Below are 15,451 nucleotides of genomic sequence, written 5' to 3' on the forward strand. Positions count from 1 at the left end.
CCTGTCAGTTTCTGCGTCAGGGACGTCAGAAGAGGAGGATGATGGGAGAGGGAGTGGGACGCTCCCACTCTCATCAATGTGGTCAACTGTGTTGCCATCTAGCCAATACAGTTAAACTTGCGATGACGGCAAGGGGGCCCTCTGCTGGCACCGGGCCCCCCTACTGCTCAGCGGCCACATAGCAGCTGTGTATCAGAGCAGGAAGGTTGATTCTCCCTGCTCTGCCACAGAGTGCAACTGTATTGTCACGCTGTGCGTAGCTCCGGGTGAGCCCCCACGACCGCCCCCAGCTGCCCCCGGTAGCTATAAACATCAACTGTATCTTACTGTTTTATTACTTTTTACTGTATATTAATTTTACACTTTTTTTTAACAATCAATATTTTTTATGAAAAAAAAGCAGGATGAGTCCAGCTGATAAAAAAGCTTGTCTTTATATAAAATAGTGACATGGCACCCATATGTGCAGCTACGCATTTCTAACACGAGCTGTGTTCTTTGCCAAAGTTCAATTTCGGATGCCATGTGGGCAGCATCACTGGACAGACACCGGGGCTTCCTCTGTCTGCTGTATGTACGATTGACCACATTGGCAAAATAAATCCTGGGGTCATTAAAAATAGCCCCTAACATTATTATTATTGCTGCATGTTACTAAATGAAGGGATTAAAGGAGTTGTTTGGGACTTTACCATTTATGGTCTATCCTTAGGATAGGTAATCGATGTCTGATCGGTAGGGGTGCGACACCCGACACCCCTGCTGATCAGCTGTTCCCAATGTTGGGGGTGGCCAGAACTGGTCATTTAGGGAGCTGCACAGCACAGTTCCATCAAACCTTTTAATGACATAACATGTCTCTATGTCTTTACCACTTTTAAAGTGTTTTTAATAATTTAATTATTTATTTCAATAATGGATATATGTATATATTTATTTTGAATTGGTGTCTAGCATTTTCTCATCCCCCTTTTTTGCTATACAATTTTTTGCATGCCTTTAAACGCAGTACTTTGGCTACGTTTTGCCCTGTTGGATTATTATTCATCTGACATCAACGTAATGTAGGGAAAGAGACCTTGATTCCAGCGATATGTCACTTAGTTTACTGGTTGCAGCTGTTGTGAGTTTTGTCTGTTATAGATGTAGCAGTGCTCAGAAAGCTAACCCTGCCCATACCCCTGATTAGCAGCTTTCTATGTACATTGTATAGTGACAGTAAGCTGATAATCAGTGTTAGTTGTGGGGGTGGACCAGGAGGTGCACAGGCAGCTAGTCTGGCAGTGATGATCTCCTGCTGATAAAACACTGATTGTATTCAAACAACTACGCCCAGCCGAAGTGACACATTGCTGAAATCAGTGTCTCAGCCCCTACCTCATGATCTCACATTATATAGAAAAAACGTGGTGATAGATGCCCTTTTAAGGAAACTAATACTTTATTTTATAACAGTGCTATGAATAATTATATTAATGAATAGGTTGCTAATGATGACAGTCAGTTCTGTGAAATTCTGTGTTATCACACACTTGAGAAGAATCTACAACACAAGGAGGGGGTCATACAAGCTTAAATTCTCTTTTTCTGCTAAAGCCAATTCTAGTATGTAAAAAAAAAAAACGCATGTGTGCTAGTGGGCATTGCCAATGTCACTGGTTGGCAGCTACTGCTACATGACCACCTGTCTCCGAATTTCAAAAAAAGCACGTGACACTTCTCACTTTATGTAAAATATATATTATTTTGGTTTTACCATAAAATCACATGAATCCATCATTATAAATGCTGGTGGCTGCTTTGGCAAATAAACATTTTAATCTTGGTCAGAAATGATTGGTTGTTAATTTTGTTTTCTAATATATATTGCTCAAGAAAAATATCAGCCTCTTGACTTCTTTTCTTTAGAAGATTTCTTGCATCCCAGCCAGTATTCTGCAATGGATCGAGGGTAATGAGGAAAGGCTCTGTCTACGCGCTTCGTCTGGAGGTTTACACGGTAATATTTATCTGTACGAAAAATAAGAAATGATGACATTGGTTCACATTATCTATAATAAATATATGCGTGATACATCACTCAGCATTAGCAGAGATGCAACACAGCTCCAGCTCTTTCTGGATGTGATATGACATCTACCAAGATTTAGGCTATGCACCGACAGTGACAAGAACCGGGCACCATGGGGTGAGATGGCATCTGTCAGGGGTTTACCGCACCAGAGAGAAGCCAGAAGACCACAGCATCTGATTCCTACTACTCCTGCACTGAGTAGAAGCACTTCACCTTCTTATTAAACAGTGTAAATTTATGTTGGGGTTAATCTGCTCAGTTGAGCATTCCTGGAGCCTTAAGGCTAAGCTGTGTACTGTCAGCCACTCCCATCGCCTATATAATCTGGGCCCTGGCTAGCATTCATTGTCAGAGTTAGCTTATGCTGCATGGCTGGAGGTTGTTGTTGGTTTGGTGGATTTATCTGTGACTGTTGCGAGGTTTTGAGTGTGTGATAATTCTTTTTCTTCTCCTACTTTGGTTTAACCCTATCCTCCATTCCCCGATGCATACCTCTGTTACATGTGTATATTTGTATGTTTGGCATTTTTCGTTACCCCTGTTCGTACTACCTTGTTTGGTTGGTGTACTAGGGTATACTACTACTCCCCTCTTCCCTGGGTGGGGGAAGGGTACACACTGAGGGTGGATTCAGGAGCTAAGGTAAGGTACGTGGCCCCGGCATCTTCACCATCAGAAGTAATCCAGGGAGTATGACAAGCTAGGGTGCCCCCTAGCATTAGGGACAGGGAAGAAGCCCCTGGTCCCGGGACATCCAACAACAGAGTTGTGACAGTATCATATTGCAGCTTACATCCATAGAGCTGTGTCACATCCATGTGTTAGCAGTTGACATGCTGCATGGCCACTATATGGCAAGTCCTAAAAAAATAAAGCTCATGAGCACGCCAAGCTTTAGTACGAACCTACGTAGCTTCGCTGCATTGCCATATGGGCTTTGTCAGACTCCTTGTGCACAGAGATATTTCACCTGGTAGCAATACTTCTAGAGGAGACAATGTCATTAGATTCGGCATCTGATTGAGTATGCCACTCATTTTCCAGTTGGATTTATATGTAATCTGAACATAAAACCTTGGCATGTATCGTCAGATGCAACTTACACTCTCTAATGATTCATCAAAGGCTGCATTCCTACAGGGCAAATATCCAGCAGACTTTCCTAAGTGATTTGCATGTGGAAAGTCCAGTGTGTATTACTCTAGCAACATTGAGAATGAGAAAATGCGCAGTGTAAGTTGTGCAGCACCCGAGATCTGCATTACAATGGGTGTCATCCACTGTGGATGTTGCCACAGATGTCACCCATTGTAATGAAAAGCAAGAAACATGCTGCAGATCTCCACCTTTTCTGCAACAAAATGTTCCTTGCACTAAGGTTTTGCAAAATTTATCATGTAGTGAAAAGGTTCTGCAGGAATGAACCCCTAAAGAAGCACTCCCACCAAACATTTTATTGCCTGTGCAAATGTCATCACCATCTTCCCCAATTTCCAGCTCTGTTCCAGTCCTCTTTTTATTTTATTCTTGCCTGCTGGATCTCACGGGGAAGACAGTGAGTGTATTAATGGACCTACAGTACACTTCAAAAACATTTACTCAAAATTAGGCAATGAAAAGATTGGTGGGAGTGCTTCTTTAATCTATTCAAGGCCTTTGCCATACACACTATGGCTGGCTAGGGGTTCCTGACCTTTGACGTATGGGTACGTCATGATGATCTTGCACGGCACAAGAGCAGTGCCCGCGCGATCGCCATTAGGGAGCTCAGCTTACACGATAGACGAGCCCCGGCTGTCACTGCCAGGACCAATGCTAGCACCGTCCTGGCTGTTTAACCCCCTAAATGCAGCAATCAATATTGATTGCATCATTTGGGAGGCTAGGAGAGGGAGAGAGCTCCCTCTTCCGTCCTATTGGTGACCTCGGGTGTCATCGCGAGGGCTCAATCATTGTTATGGCAACCTGAGGTTGTCCTGACGAGCCCTGAGTCTGCCAGCGACAGTGGTCTGCTTAGAGACTTCTGTCAGGGTTACACTGACTGGTATAATGCATTGCAATGCTGGTGCATTGCATTGCATTATATCAGCGATTCTACTAATAAAAGCTAAAGTCCCACAGAAGGACTAAGTAAAAAAGTAAAAAAAATTGTAAAAATCTATATTTTTAAATAACAAAAAATAAAAAAAAATGAAAATAATATTATACAAATAAACAGGTATATTTACGGTATGTAAAAACAAAAATAAACAAAAAAAAGTACACGCATTTGGTATTGCCCTGATTGGAATGACCCGACCTATAAAACTCTCACGCTAGTTAACCCCTTCAATGAACAACACTACAAGAAAAAAAAGTGGCAAAAAAACTCTTCTTTTTCATATTGGCAAACAAAAAGTGGAATAAGATGCGATCCAAAAGTGAAATGGAAATAAAATAGGTATAGTTAAAAACATAATCTTGTCACTTAAAAAATAAGCTGCCTTACAGCTCAATCAGCGGAGAAATAAAAAAGCTATAGCTCTAAGGCTAGCATTATTTGGTCAGTATTTTACATCAGTATTTGTAAGCCAAAACCAGGAGTGGAAAAATCAGAGGAAAAGTTTAATAGAAACATATGCACCACTTCTGCATTTATCACCCACTCCTGGACTAGAACTCTAGGAGCATTGCGGCTTTAAGTCTCCTCATCTCGGCATGCTTAGCATGTCAATCTCCGCAAGGAGAAACGATGCTTCTTGGATATGAATTTAGAAAAGAAAGGTATGCAACATATAGAGCCTGAACGTAACAGCCACATTTTAGGCTATGGTTACATCCGATGTATATAGGGAATTTCTCTGCATTTATGTCCAACATAAATGTGATATAAAAGCTTTGCTACTTGAGTTCTGTGTCAGGATATTATTTAGATTTAATCTACTGTGAAACTACAATCAGACAAAGAAATAAACATTACCACTGCCCTTTACTGGGTTTATCCGGACATTAGCCCACTGTTCACCGCTTGTTTGTAACTACTCCCACTCTATAAAGTTCCCGCAGACTCTTGGATCATACGTACCATTTTTAAAGAAGTAAACACTTTGGACTGGCTGGCATTTTGGTTGCCTTTTAGGAGGAAGCCAGTCAGGATCATACTCTTCATACTCATCATAATCATAGCCAAAAAGGTCATCTAGTATGACCATTGTGTCACTCCAGCTTGGCTTTCTCTTGCGGCTCTTTCTTCGGTTGGTCCTTCGACTCTTCCTACGACGTGAAACAGACTTTTTCTTCTCTGGAACATATAATCTGCTTGGCAGTACAGCATCCACTCCATTTGGAATCCCTTTCCAGTCTCTTTTTATATAGCGAGGAACCTCATTATTATCTCAAATGAAAATGATGGAAATATTAATCATTGTGAGTAAACAAATGTATGAATAGATAATGTATAATAGATCAGCAGAAAATATTAATAATATTACGGTAATATGCACAATAATAATAATTTGTAATTATTATTTTACAGCATAAAAATCATATATACAGTAAATAATAATACAAGTGGCAGAATATCATAAGAAATCAAGGTAGACAACGCATTTAAATATGGCAATTTAACATTCTCAGATTTCTATTTTTATATTGTACATAGTTTTACAGACATTATCATCACTGTACCCACTGGGGATCACAATCTAAATTCCCTATCTTCATGCCTTTGGAGAGGAAACCTCAGTACCAGGAGGAATCCCACACAAACAAGGGGAGAACATACACACTCCTTGTAGATGTTGTCCTTGGTGGGATTTGAATCCAAGACCCCAGCGCTGCAGAGCGACAGTGCTAATCATTGAGTAACCATGCTGCCTAGTATACTAAACCACATTGTGTTGGAATACTACAGGATTACAACAGAGGTGTCTTAGTTTCAGTCCCCAAAAGAAAAATCTGTGTTTCACAAGATTGTTCTCGTCCTTTCCTCAACCCTCACTCTACCAAAATGCTTGTGCATGCCCTAATCATCTCCCTCCTCGACTACTGCAACATCCTCCTCTGTGGCCTACCTTCTAACACTCTCTCACCCCGCTAGTCCGTCCTTAACTCTCCTCACTTCACTCCTGCTTCCCCTCTTTGCAAATCTCTTCACTGGCTCCCTATTTCCCAGCGTATCCAGTTTAAATTACTAACACTGACCTACAAAGCCATCCATAACCTTTCTCCTCCGTATATTTCCATACTAATCTCTCAATATCTTCCCTCACGTAACCTCCGGACCTCCCAAGAACTCCTTCTCTCCTCCAAGATTATTCGCTCCTCACCCAATCACTTCCAAGACTTCTCCTGAATATTCCTCATCATCTGGAATTCTGTGCCCCAAAACGTCCGGTTATCCACCACATTTGGATCCTTCAAACGGAACCTGAAAACCCATCTCTTCAAAGAAGCTTCCTACTGTAATGACCAACCACCTGAACCCCTGACCTACTGTCTCCTTCCCCATAATCCTGTAGAATGTAAGCCAGCAAGGGCAGGGTCCTCTCCCCTCTGTACCAGTCTGTCATTGTTAGTTTTGTTTACTGTAAGTGATATTTGTATTTTGATGTAACCCCGTCTAATGTACAGCACCATGGAACTAATGGTGCTATATAAATAAATAATAATAATAAAAATAATAATAATAATAATAAATTGATGACTATGGAGTGACTCATCTTCCCCATCATTCCATTTAGGCCAAATTCAGACGTCTCTGAAACGCGGCCCATGTATAAGCCATAATTTATGGTTTAGCCTCAGGTATCCTGACCCGAACTTAATTGCCTCATAAATGCCTAAGAGGCAGTTCAGTTCATGTTGGGAGACCCAAGTCCAGTCTGTTCATCCCCGTCCACACACAGACCGTGTTTCAAAGACTCATTAATTTGCCCTTAGGATTAGAGTAAACATTAAGGGCAAGAAGTGAATTTGATAGGGTTATGTTCCACTCTTTTCCAGTTAGTTTCTGAGCCTTTTCCTACAGTGAAGTCCTCTGCACATGTGACAGCGGCAGCTACAGAAATGATGTGTTGTTCATTGCTGAAGCCACATGATGTCACTGTAAGAGAAGTTTCTGAGAGTGGCAAGAGATGGAGTCAGCGGTGAAGGCAGGGGATCGACAGGTGACTGTTTAAAATATTTAGACGATATTGGGAAGTTCAGAAAGAAAAATATCTGGAGAACCCCTTTAAGGAAAATATGTTCCATAGCTACAACTACCCCTACTTATATATGTAAGATAAAACACAATAATGGACTTAGATTTCATCGTGGTATGATGAAAAGTTATTCAACTTTCTAATATACCTAGTCTTTTCATTCCTAACCATTTTCAATATTTTTGTTTGCAGTCAGAACAATCTTGTTTACATCCAGAAGCTAAAAACCAGAATATGCAGAGGAGATAAAAAGTCTACACACCCCTGTGAAAATGGCAGGATTTGTTATGTAAAAAAAAATCATACCAAGAAGAATCATTTCAGAACGTTTTCCAAGTTTAATGTCACCCATAATTTGCAGAAATCAATTGAAAACAAACTGAAATCTTTTTGGGTGGAAAAAGAAAAATAAAGAATTAGAAGATGCCCCTCTTTTGTTGATTCGGAGGTATGCTTTAGGTCATTGTCGTGCTGAAAGGTGAATTTTGATGCAAAATTGACTGATATTTGGAATTGTTAATAATTCCCAGCACTTTCACTAAAGCTCCAGTTCCAGTTGCCAAAAAAAACAGCATACTACTGCCTACACCATGCTACACTGTGTGCATAGTGTCCTTTTGGCTATTCATATTGTTGTCATTGCACCAAAGAATTATGTGAATATATCAACATTATGTGAATTATGACCAAAAACGTCAACTTTAGTCTCATCAGACCATAACATGTTTTCCCACATGCCTTTGACAGACTTGATGTAGGTTTTGGTAAAACACTGCAGTGCTTGGATATGTATCTTTGAAAGAAAAGGATTCCTTCTTGCCACGCTATACAGGAAATTGTTGTCACATGCAGTACTCAACCAGTACGGTGGCAGTATAGGGGGGGGACATTATGGAGAATGGCAGTATGGGGGGACATTATGGAGAGGGGCAGTATGGGGGATTATTATGGAGAGGGGAAGTATGTGGGGGATAATATGGAGAGGGGCAGTGAGTGAGGTACATTATGGAGAGGGGCATTGTGGGGGGACGTTATGGAAAGGGGCAATGGGGAGAGATATTTTTTGCCGGAAATGCAGTGAAAGTCAATTATATATTCAGGGGTGCATCATGGAAAATATTTATATTTATGGGGCATTATATTTATACTTATATTTTTAAGAGTATAGTGTTAGATTGTGCTGCTAAAGATTGAGACAAGAAATGTCTGCAGAGACTAGCTGTGGACATGAAATTTCATCATGGTGTCTGTGCTACATGGAGACAAAAGGGATGGGAACAACTCCAGTCAGAGAAGATGTCACCTACCAGGTACCTAGATATGAGTGTTTATTTGTGATACTGCCTGCGACTCATCATTACAGTGGTTTCTGTATGGTGAGCAGTCTGATCATGGCTGGTAACAACAACTGCCAGTATCTCTTTACCATTGTTAAGGACTTACTGGGAATTGTAGATTCATGCAGTACAATTATCTATAGGGCTGATCTCAGAGTAGAATTTATCGCTGTACTAAGTTTGGTGCTGTATACATGAACTGATTGTTGTTCTGTCACTGCATTCATGTACACAGTGTTTCTGGTACTGCATTCATGGACTGATGGTGTTTCTAGTGCTGCATTCATGTACAGATGATATTTCTGCTGCTGCATTCATATACTAACATTTGTTCTTGCACTTGATTTCTTGTATTGACGATGGTTTTGGTGCTGCATTCATGTATTGAAGGTTGTTGGTGTTGCATTCATGCTGATGGTGGTTCTGGTGATATAGTCATGTACTGACACTGGCTCTGGTACCGCATTCATGTACTGATTATGGTCCTTGCGCTGCATTTATGTACCGACAGTGCTTCTACTGCTGAATTTATGAACTGATGGTGGCTCTGACCTTGTAACCATGTAGCAATCCATAATGTGTTTTATAGCTAAAGCGCTGCGGAATATGTTAGTGCTATATCAGCAATCCATAATAAATAATATATAGCTATGTTACAATTTAAAAATCCTCAAAAAGTTAGAGATTTGACATTGAGGAGGAGTTGGTGACGTTCTGCACCAAAAACTCAGTTTAAGTTAGTGTGTTCATGCTGATTTTTTTCAAGTCGAAACTCTCCAAGTCCTCCTTAAATACTCAAAACTTGGTTCAAGTGATATATTAATGTACGGATGATGATTCTGGTGATGTAATCATGTAAATACCCCTTTACATTTTTTTGCAACCCTTTAGATTGGTTCAATATGGAAATGTTGCCCTTGGGCCAAAAAATGTTGTGCATCCCTGGCCTATACATACCTGTTATCATTACTCCTTGGTAGTATTCTGCCATCCGGTGGCTAAATTTTGCATAGTAATCTTGTTTTCATTATTTTGTGCCTCTGATCAGTCTCTCCTAGCTTTCATTGTTTCTTGTTTTTACTATTAACTTTTGTATATCATTTTTATTGTGTAATTGTTTAATTCAATAAAATATTAATTGTGTACTTATACATTTATCTGATTTTTTTTATTAAATTGGATTAACACTTATATGAAATATTAGGCTCTTTCTGTGGCTCACTATTGTTTTGCCGCACTGGGGTCCTGGGTTCAAATCCCACCAAGGACAAAATCTGCAAAGATGTATATTCTCCCCTTATTTGCTTCCTCCCACACTTCAAAGACTGATAAAGAATTTAGATTGTCAGCCCCAATGAGGACAGTGACAATAATATCTGTAAAGTGCTGTGGAATTAATGCCGCTAATATACATGAGTAAAATAGATAAATAAATAAATTACATTTCTTGATGAATGTCTTCATAGTGTTCCATGGTATATCTAATGCCTTGCCATTTTTTGTACACTTTTACTGACTGTTAACTTTCTCTTTCATGTGTTTAATGCTGTTTGCACACCATGGCTTTTGTTGTAAAATTCCGCTAAGAATTTGTCAGGAAAATCCTACTAGAATAGCTAAATTTTATTAGGGGGTTAATCGGAATAACTTTAAAGGGAACCTATCACCAGAAATAACGTTGTTAACCTGCAGATATGCTGGCAAGGAATAAAGTTCATTTTTTCCCCGCTGCATTCGGCTGCGTACAGGCCCTGGGCCGCGTAATAACACTGTTAATCTGCAAATTAACCGCTTATCTGCAGGTTAACAGCATTATTTCTGGTGACAGGGTCCCTTTAAATAATGACAGCTCTGTACTGACTACGATTTACATGAGTATAGTATCTGCTACTGCGCAGTGACTCGCAGGCACCTGCGCAGAAGAAGGATGAAGACACTGCCCATAGAAGGGCGGATAAGGTACAGATAATAGCGCGAGTGCAGGGCACAGATGCGGGATTACAGCGCCACAGCTGCACGTCACAGGGAAGTGTGCTATCCATGGGAGGGGGGTGGTATAATAATGAAGACAGGAGGCATAGATTTCTTCCAGGCACCGCACGCCCAAGAGCCTGGAAGAAATCATTAACATAAAATATTAAAACTCAATTTCTCAACAACTAGATTGCAGCTATGAAGCATACGGGTAGGACTATTTTAACCATTCTATTACCTATATGCCCATAGTAATAGTTTAAAAGTGTCCCAAGTGGTGACAAAATCCCTTTTAAATAGAACTCTTTGTCCACAATGATCAAAGGTATGTGTGGAGAAAAAAGGGCACAGAATTTCAGGGACAGAACATCTCACCAACTCATCTCATTAACCATTAAGGGCACGGAGAACATTTCACGGGTAGAGGGAAGAATGGATTCAATGAAATTTCAGCAAATTCTTGGTGCAAACATAACACCATTTGTAAACAAAGCTGAAGTTGAAAAAAGGATGGCTTCTACAAATGGATAATGATCTTAAACACGTGTCAAAATCCACAATAGACTACCACAAAAGGCGCAAGCTGAAGGTTTTACAATGGCCCTCACAGTGCCTTGATCTGAACATCATTGAAAATCTGTGTCTAGACCTCAAAATAGCAGTGCATGCAAGACGACCGAGGAATCTCACAGAACTGGAAGAATTTTTCTAGGGAGAATGGTTGAAAATCCCTAAAACAAGAATTGAAAGACTCTTGACTGGCTATAAAAAGTGTTTACAAGCTGTTATTAGGTATGAACCATGCAGGGTGACAAACTTTTGCATTGGACCATTTTCCTTTTTGTAGTAAGTGAGGTGGAATAATATATTTGAATAATGGAATGTTCTCTTTCTTTTTATACACCCTAAAATCTTGTTTGCTTTTGCCACTGCTTCTTGACATTGAGAAGTGTTGCTTAACTTACTTGTAACCAGAAAGCCCAAGTATTTCTCCTGTTCTGTAATCCCTAGTATACGATTAGCTAATTCTGAACATAGCCCAAAGTACCCAACGAATGAGTAAAATGTTCATTTGTTGGGTTTGATGATTTTTTGGCTTGTTCATCGGGCGATTGCAACCTGTTTACATTGCACAATTATCAGGAAACGAGTGTTCTTAGCATTACACTAAGGGTATGTGCACACGTCAGGATTTCTTGCAGAAATGTCCTGAAGAAAACCGGAAATTTTCTGCAAGAAATCCGCATGTTTCTTTTTGCGTTTTTTTCCGGTTTTTTTTAGCATTTTGCAAGCGTAATTAGCTTGCAGAATGCTAAAGTTTTCCAAGCGATCTGTAGCATCGCTTGGAAAACTGATTGACAGGTTGGTCACACTTGTGTTTGACAAGTGTGACCAACTTTTTACTATAGATGCAGCCTATGCAGCATCAATAGTAAAAGATAGAATGTTAAAAATAAAAAAAATTAAAAAAATGGTTATACTCACCTTCTGCAGACAGCCGATCTCCTCAGCGGCGTCTGTTCCTATAGATGGTGTGTGCAGGACCTTCGATGACGTCGCGGTCACGTGACCGCGACGTCATCGCGGTCATGTGACCGCGACGCCATCGCAGGTCCTTCACACACACCAGCTATAGGAACGGAAGCGGCAGCGTGCACCTGAGAGGCGGGAAGACTGCGGGGGCCATCGAAGGTGAGTATATGACTATTTTTTATTTTATTTCTTTTTTTTTTTACCAGTTATACGGTGCCCAGTCCGTGGAGGAGAGTCTCCTCTCCTCCACCCTGGGTACCAACCGCACATTATCTGCTTACTTCCCGCATGGTGGGCATAGCCACATGCGGAAAGTAAGCAGATCAATGCATTCCTAGTTGTGCGGAATCCCCGCAATTCCGCAAATTTAATGAACATGTTGCTTTTTTTTCCGCGATGCGATTTTTTCGCGGAGAAAAATGCAACATTTGCACAAGATATGCGAAATACACTGAAAATAATGGGAGGCATATGTAAGCGTTTTTTTGCGTTTTTTTGCTTTTTTCGCATTTTTATCAAGTTTTTATAGTGAAAAAACGCGAAAAAAATGCGAAAAATACTGAACGTGTGCACATGGCCTCATTGTGTATGCAGAACTTTCCAGAGAAGGGAAGATGTAGAGATTATAAATGGCTTATTGGGTTTAGTTAAAGTTTAGCGTATTCCTAGTAATTCGGTCAGAATCAGTAATAGGAAAATACTGCAGCTTTGCTGGAGCTAAAAGGAGAGCTCAGAAGATTGCAGTGAATTAATGGCAGAAGCCCTTTCTGCAGAATAAGAGGAGGAAGGTAGCAGTGGAAACATGTTAGTGATTTCTAGAGAAGAGAAAGGAGGAATTGACGAGAGGCAAAGCTACTGGTTATACGTAACTGAAAGGAGTTGTGCCGCTTAGGGAGTCTGGAGGGCCACCTCGGTTTGAGTAGAGTTGTCCTGTTCAGTGTGGAGGGAGCAGAAAGAAGTGTGAGGTGGGGTCATACGAGAGAATCAGGCCAATTATTCTAATAAAACGCAGCTCAAACTCTGTCAGAGTTTGAGCAGAGTGTCATCTTGCTGTGATGTGATTCTTTCACATGAGAGAATTGCAGGACTGGTGTGGAGAAGACGGAGAACTTAATTTCTTCATCTTCTCCAGTGTCTCAATTTCTGCAGTAATCAGACTGCAGTGCGATGTTTCACACGCTCCCATAGACTAGCATGGGGGCTGGTGGTCCAATTATCGGATACACTCGCAGCATGCTGTGATTGTTTTCTCCTGTTCCGTGGAGTACACCAATCATGCATACACCATGCCAAGAAAACTTGTCACCGAGGGAGCAGTAATAACACAGTGAGATCCCCCACACTTGTGTATGTTTATCACTTGTGTGGTAATCTGACACGCGGACTACACACCCCTTACATACTCAGCCACAAGCTAAAATGTGTGACCAATGTATTCTTTACATGGCCATTGACTAGCTTGATTCTTGCAGACTTACCTCTAAACCACCCTCCAAAGATAAAGTCAAGGTCTTGTTCCCAGCTGTCATACTGGATCATTACATATCGTGTGAATGTCTCTGATGGGGATGAGGCCATGCACTCCTGGATGGTGGGCTGGTTTTTGAATTCATACTGCCAATACCGACTACCTATAGTGAAGAAATATGGATTTAGAAGTAAAGCAAAACAAATATAAAAGGGTTATTCCCATCACAAATAGAATTATACCATTATTTTCTGATCAGTGAAGTCTGACTGCCAAGGAGCCACCAATTATGGGATTTAAGGCGCCACAGCATTTCTTTAGTGCTGTGACTCCTTCAAACTTTTTCCTGCATGGCAAATGGTCCTTAAGCGCTACTAAATAGGAACTGTTTGCGGAAGTCTGGCAGCTCTTAAAAGGGTTTCCCCAGACAGATTTTTTGTAGTCAATCCAGTTAGCCGGTCCCAGAGCTACCCTGGCCTAGACCCTTTAACCCCTGTAGTACAGAGATCTGGACTTACAACAAGGACCACTAGGTTTTGTTCACAGAGTAGCCGCTGCCCAGTGGAGCCAGCTGGCAGAAGGTAGTTGAATACCTGGGTCAAAACTGATAGTTGCTAGAAAAAATCAGCAGAAATTAGGTTAGGAGGATCGCTGAGGTCAGAACCAGGAGTATGAAGTCAGAGGCAGAATTGTCAGGCAATAAGAGGGTTAAGTCAGTCTAGGGTCAGCAACAGGGATCAAATAAGCTGGGCCAGTATATAGTAATAACTGGAGATTGCCAGCAGTGTATTGAGAGTTCAAGTGGGGTGTATTACTACCCCATAGGCCACAGCAGGTAGCTGTAGGTCACATCTGTGAATTGGTGGACACCCACATTCTGTCTGACTGGGTAGCACCACAGGTCACAGCTACATCAGGATCACTAGCTGGACAATGCCTACACAGCCCGGAGACTATTGGCCACAACATAGTCCGCTGAATGAATACAGCGGGACCGGGTGACATTAGAGACTGGAGCAGATCTGATGTGACAATGCTGACGTGCTGGGGAATCACTAAAATACTACTGTGACCTTTTCAAACTCAGTATCAGTGGAGGTCCTGAATCAGACCCTCAAGATCTGAGGTCAAATTGAGTCACCCGCCAGGGCCGTGGGGTACTCAGTACCGGGCCCTGCTGTTCACAGGGGGATGTCATGGTGGCTGCGACCCGGGCCGTGGCCCTGGGCGCACATGTAAAAGTGAAAGGTCTTTAAAGGGAATAAAGTTTATGTTCGTGACGCCACCTGTGGTATTCGGTCAGTGGGGACCAACACTGCTTTAAGGGGTCCTCTGGGGTGATGTTATGGCAGCTAGATGGTATAACTTCCCACAGGTGAAGTATATCCCCAGGGCTCCCGGTGCGTAGATGGAAGATGGTGAAAGGTGCAGTAAAGAATGAGGACACAGGGTTGCAGTCTCTTTACCTTGATTTACTGAAGGCTTCAGCATCCACAGTCCAGAGCACTAAATCGCAGGGCAGGCAGGGTCCGGCTGGCTTGGAGGCAAGTTAGGAGTCCTCTTACCCAGGTGGAAATCAAAGCCTTCCTCTAGCGCCGTGGTGTTGTAGTCCCTTACTACCTATGGCTTCACATATGGTCCTCACAGATGTTCTCTCTCTCTCTGTCCCCTGTATAGGATAGGACACGACCCATATGACTGGTGACTTGAGGTGGTTTATAGGGACTCTAGCAAGCCCCAGCCTCTAAGTGTGTCACCGTGCCCCCTGGGTACTAAGGTGGACAGGTAACGTAGAGTTCAGCTGTCCTGCCAGTCTCTGATGTAAGTCGTAGAGGGCCTTACAACCTCGGTGTTCCGGCTTCTGGTCTCTGCGCCTCAGAAG

At 41.6% G+C, this 15,451-nt stretch overlaps 1 protein-coding gene across 1 annotated transcript in view; it reads right to left on the reverse strand.

Moving 5' to 3' along the window:
* Positions 1 to 1,724: 1,724 nt before the first annotated feature.
* Positions 1,725 to 15,451, reverse strand: part of VTN (vitronectin) — a 60,472-nt gene continuing 46,745 nt past the window's right edge. The window contains exons 6-8 of the mRNA XM_077294496.1: positions 13,580 to 13,732; positions 5,139 to 5,447; positions 1,725 to 2,010 (exon numbers count right to left, since the gene is read on the reverse strand). Coding sequence (XP_077150611.1) covers positions 1,883 to 2,010; positions 5,139 to 5,447; positions 13,580 to 13,732 — 590 coding nt within the window. The 3' untranslated portion in view covers positions 1,725 to 1,882. The remainder of the gene's footprint in view (positions 2,011 to 5,138; positions 5,448 to 13,579; positions 13,733 to 15,451) is intronic.

This window comes from Ranitomeya variabilis, chromosome 3, assembly GCF_051348905.1.
Source record: "Ranitomeya variabilis isolate aRanVar5 chromosome 3, aRanVar5.hap1, whole genome shotgun sequence".
NCBI classification, from domain to species: domain Eukaryota; kingdom Metazoa; phylum Chordata; class Amphibia; order Anura; family Dendrobatidae; genus Ranitomeya; species Ranitomeya variabilis.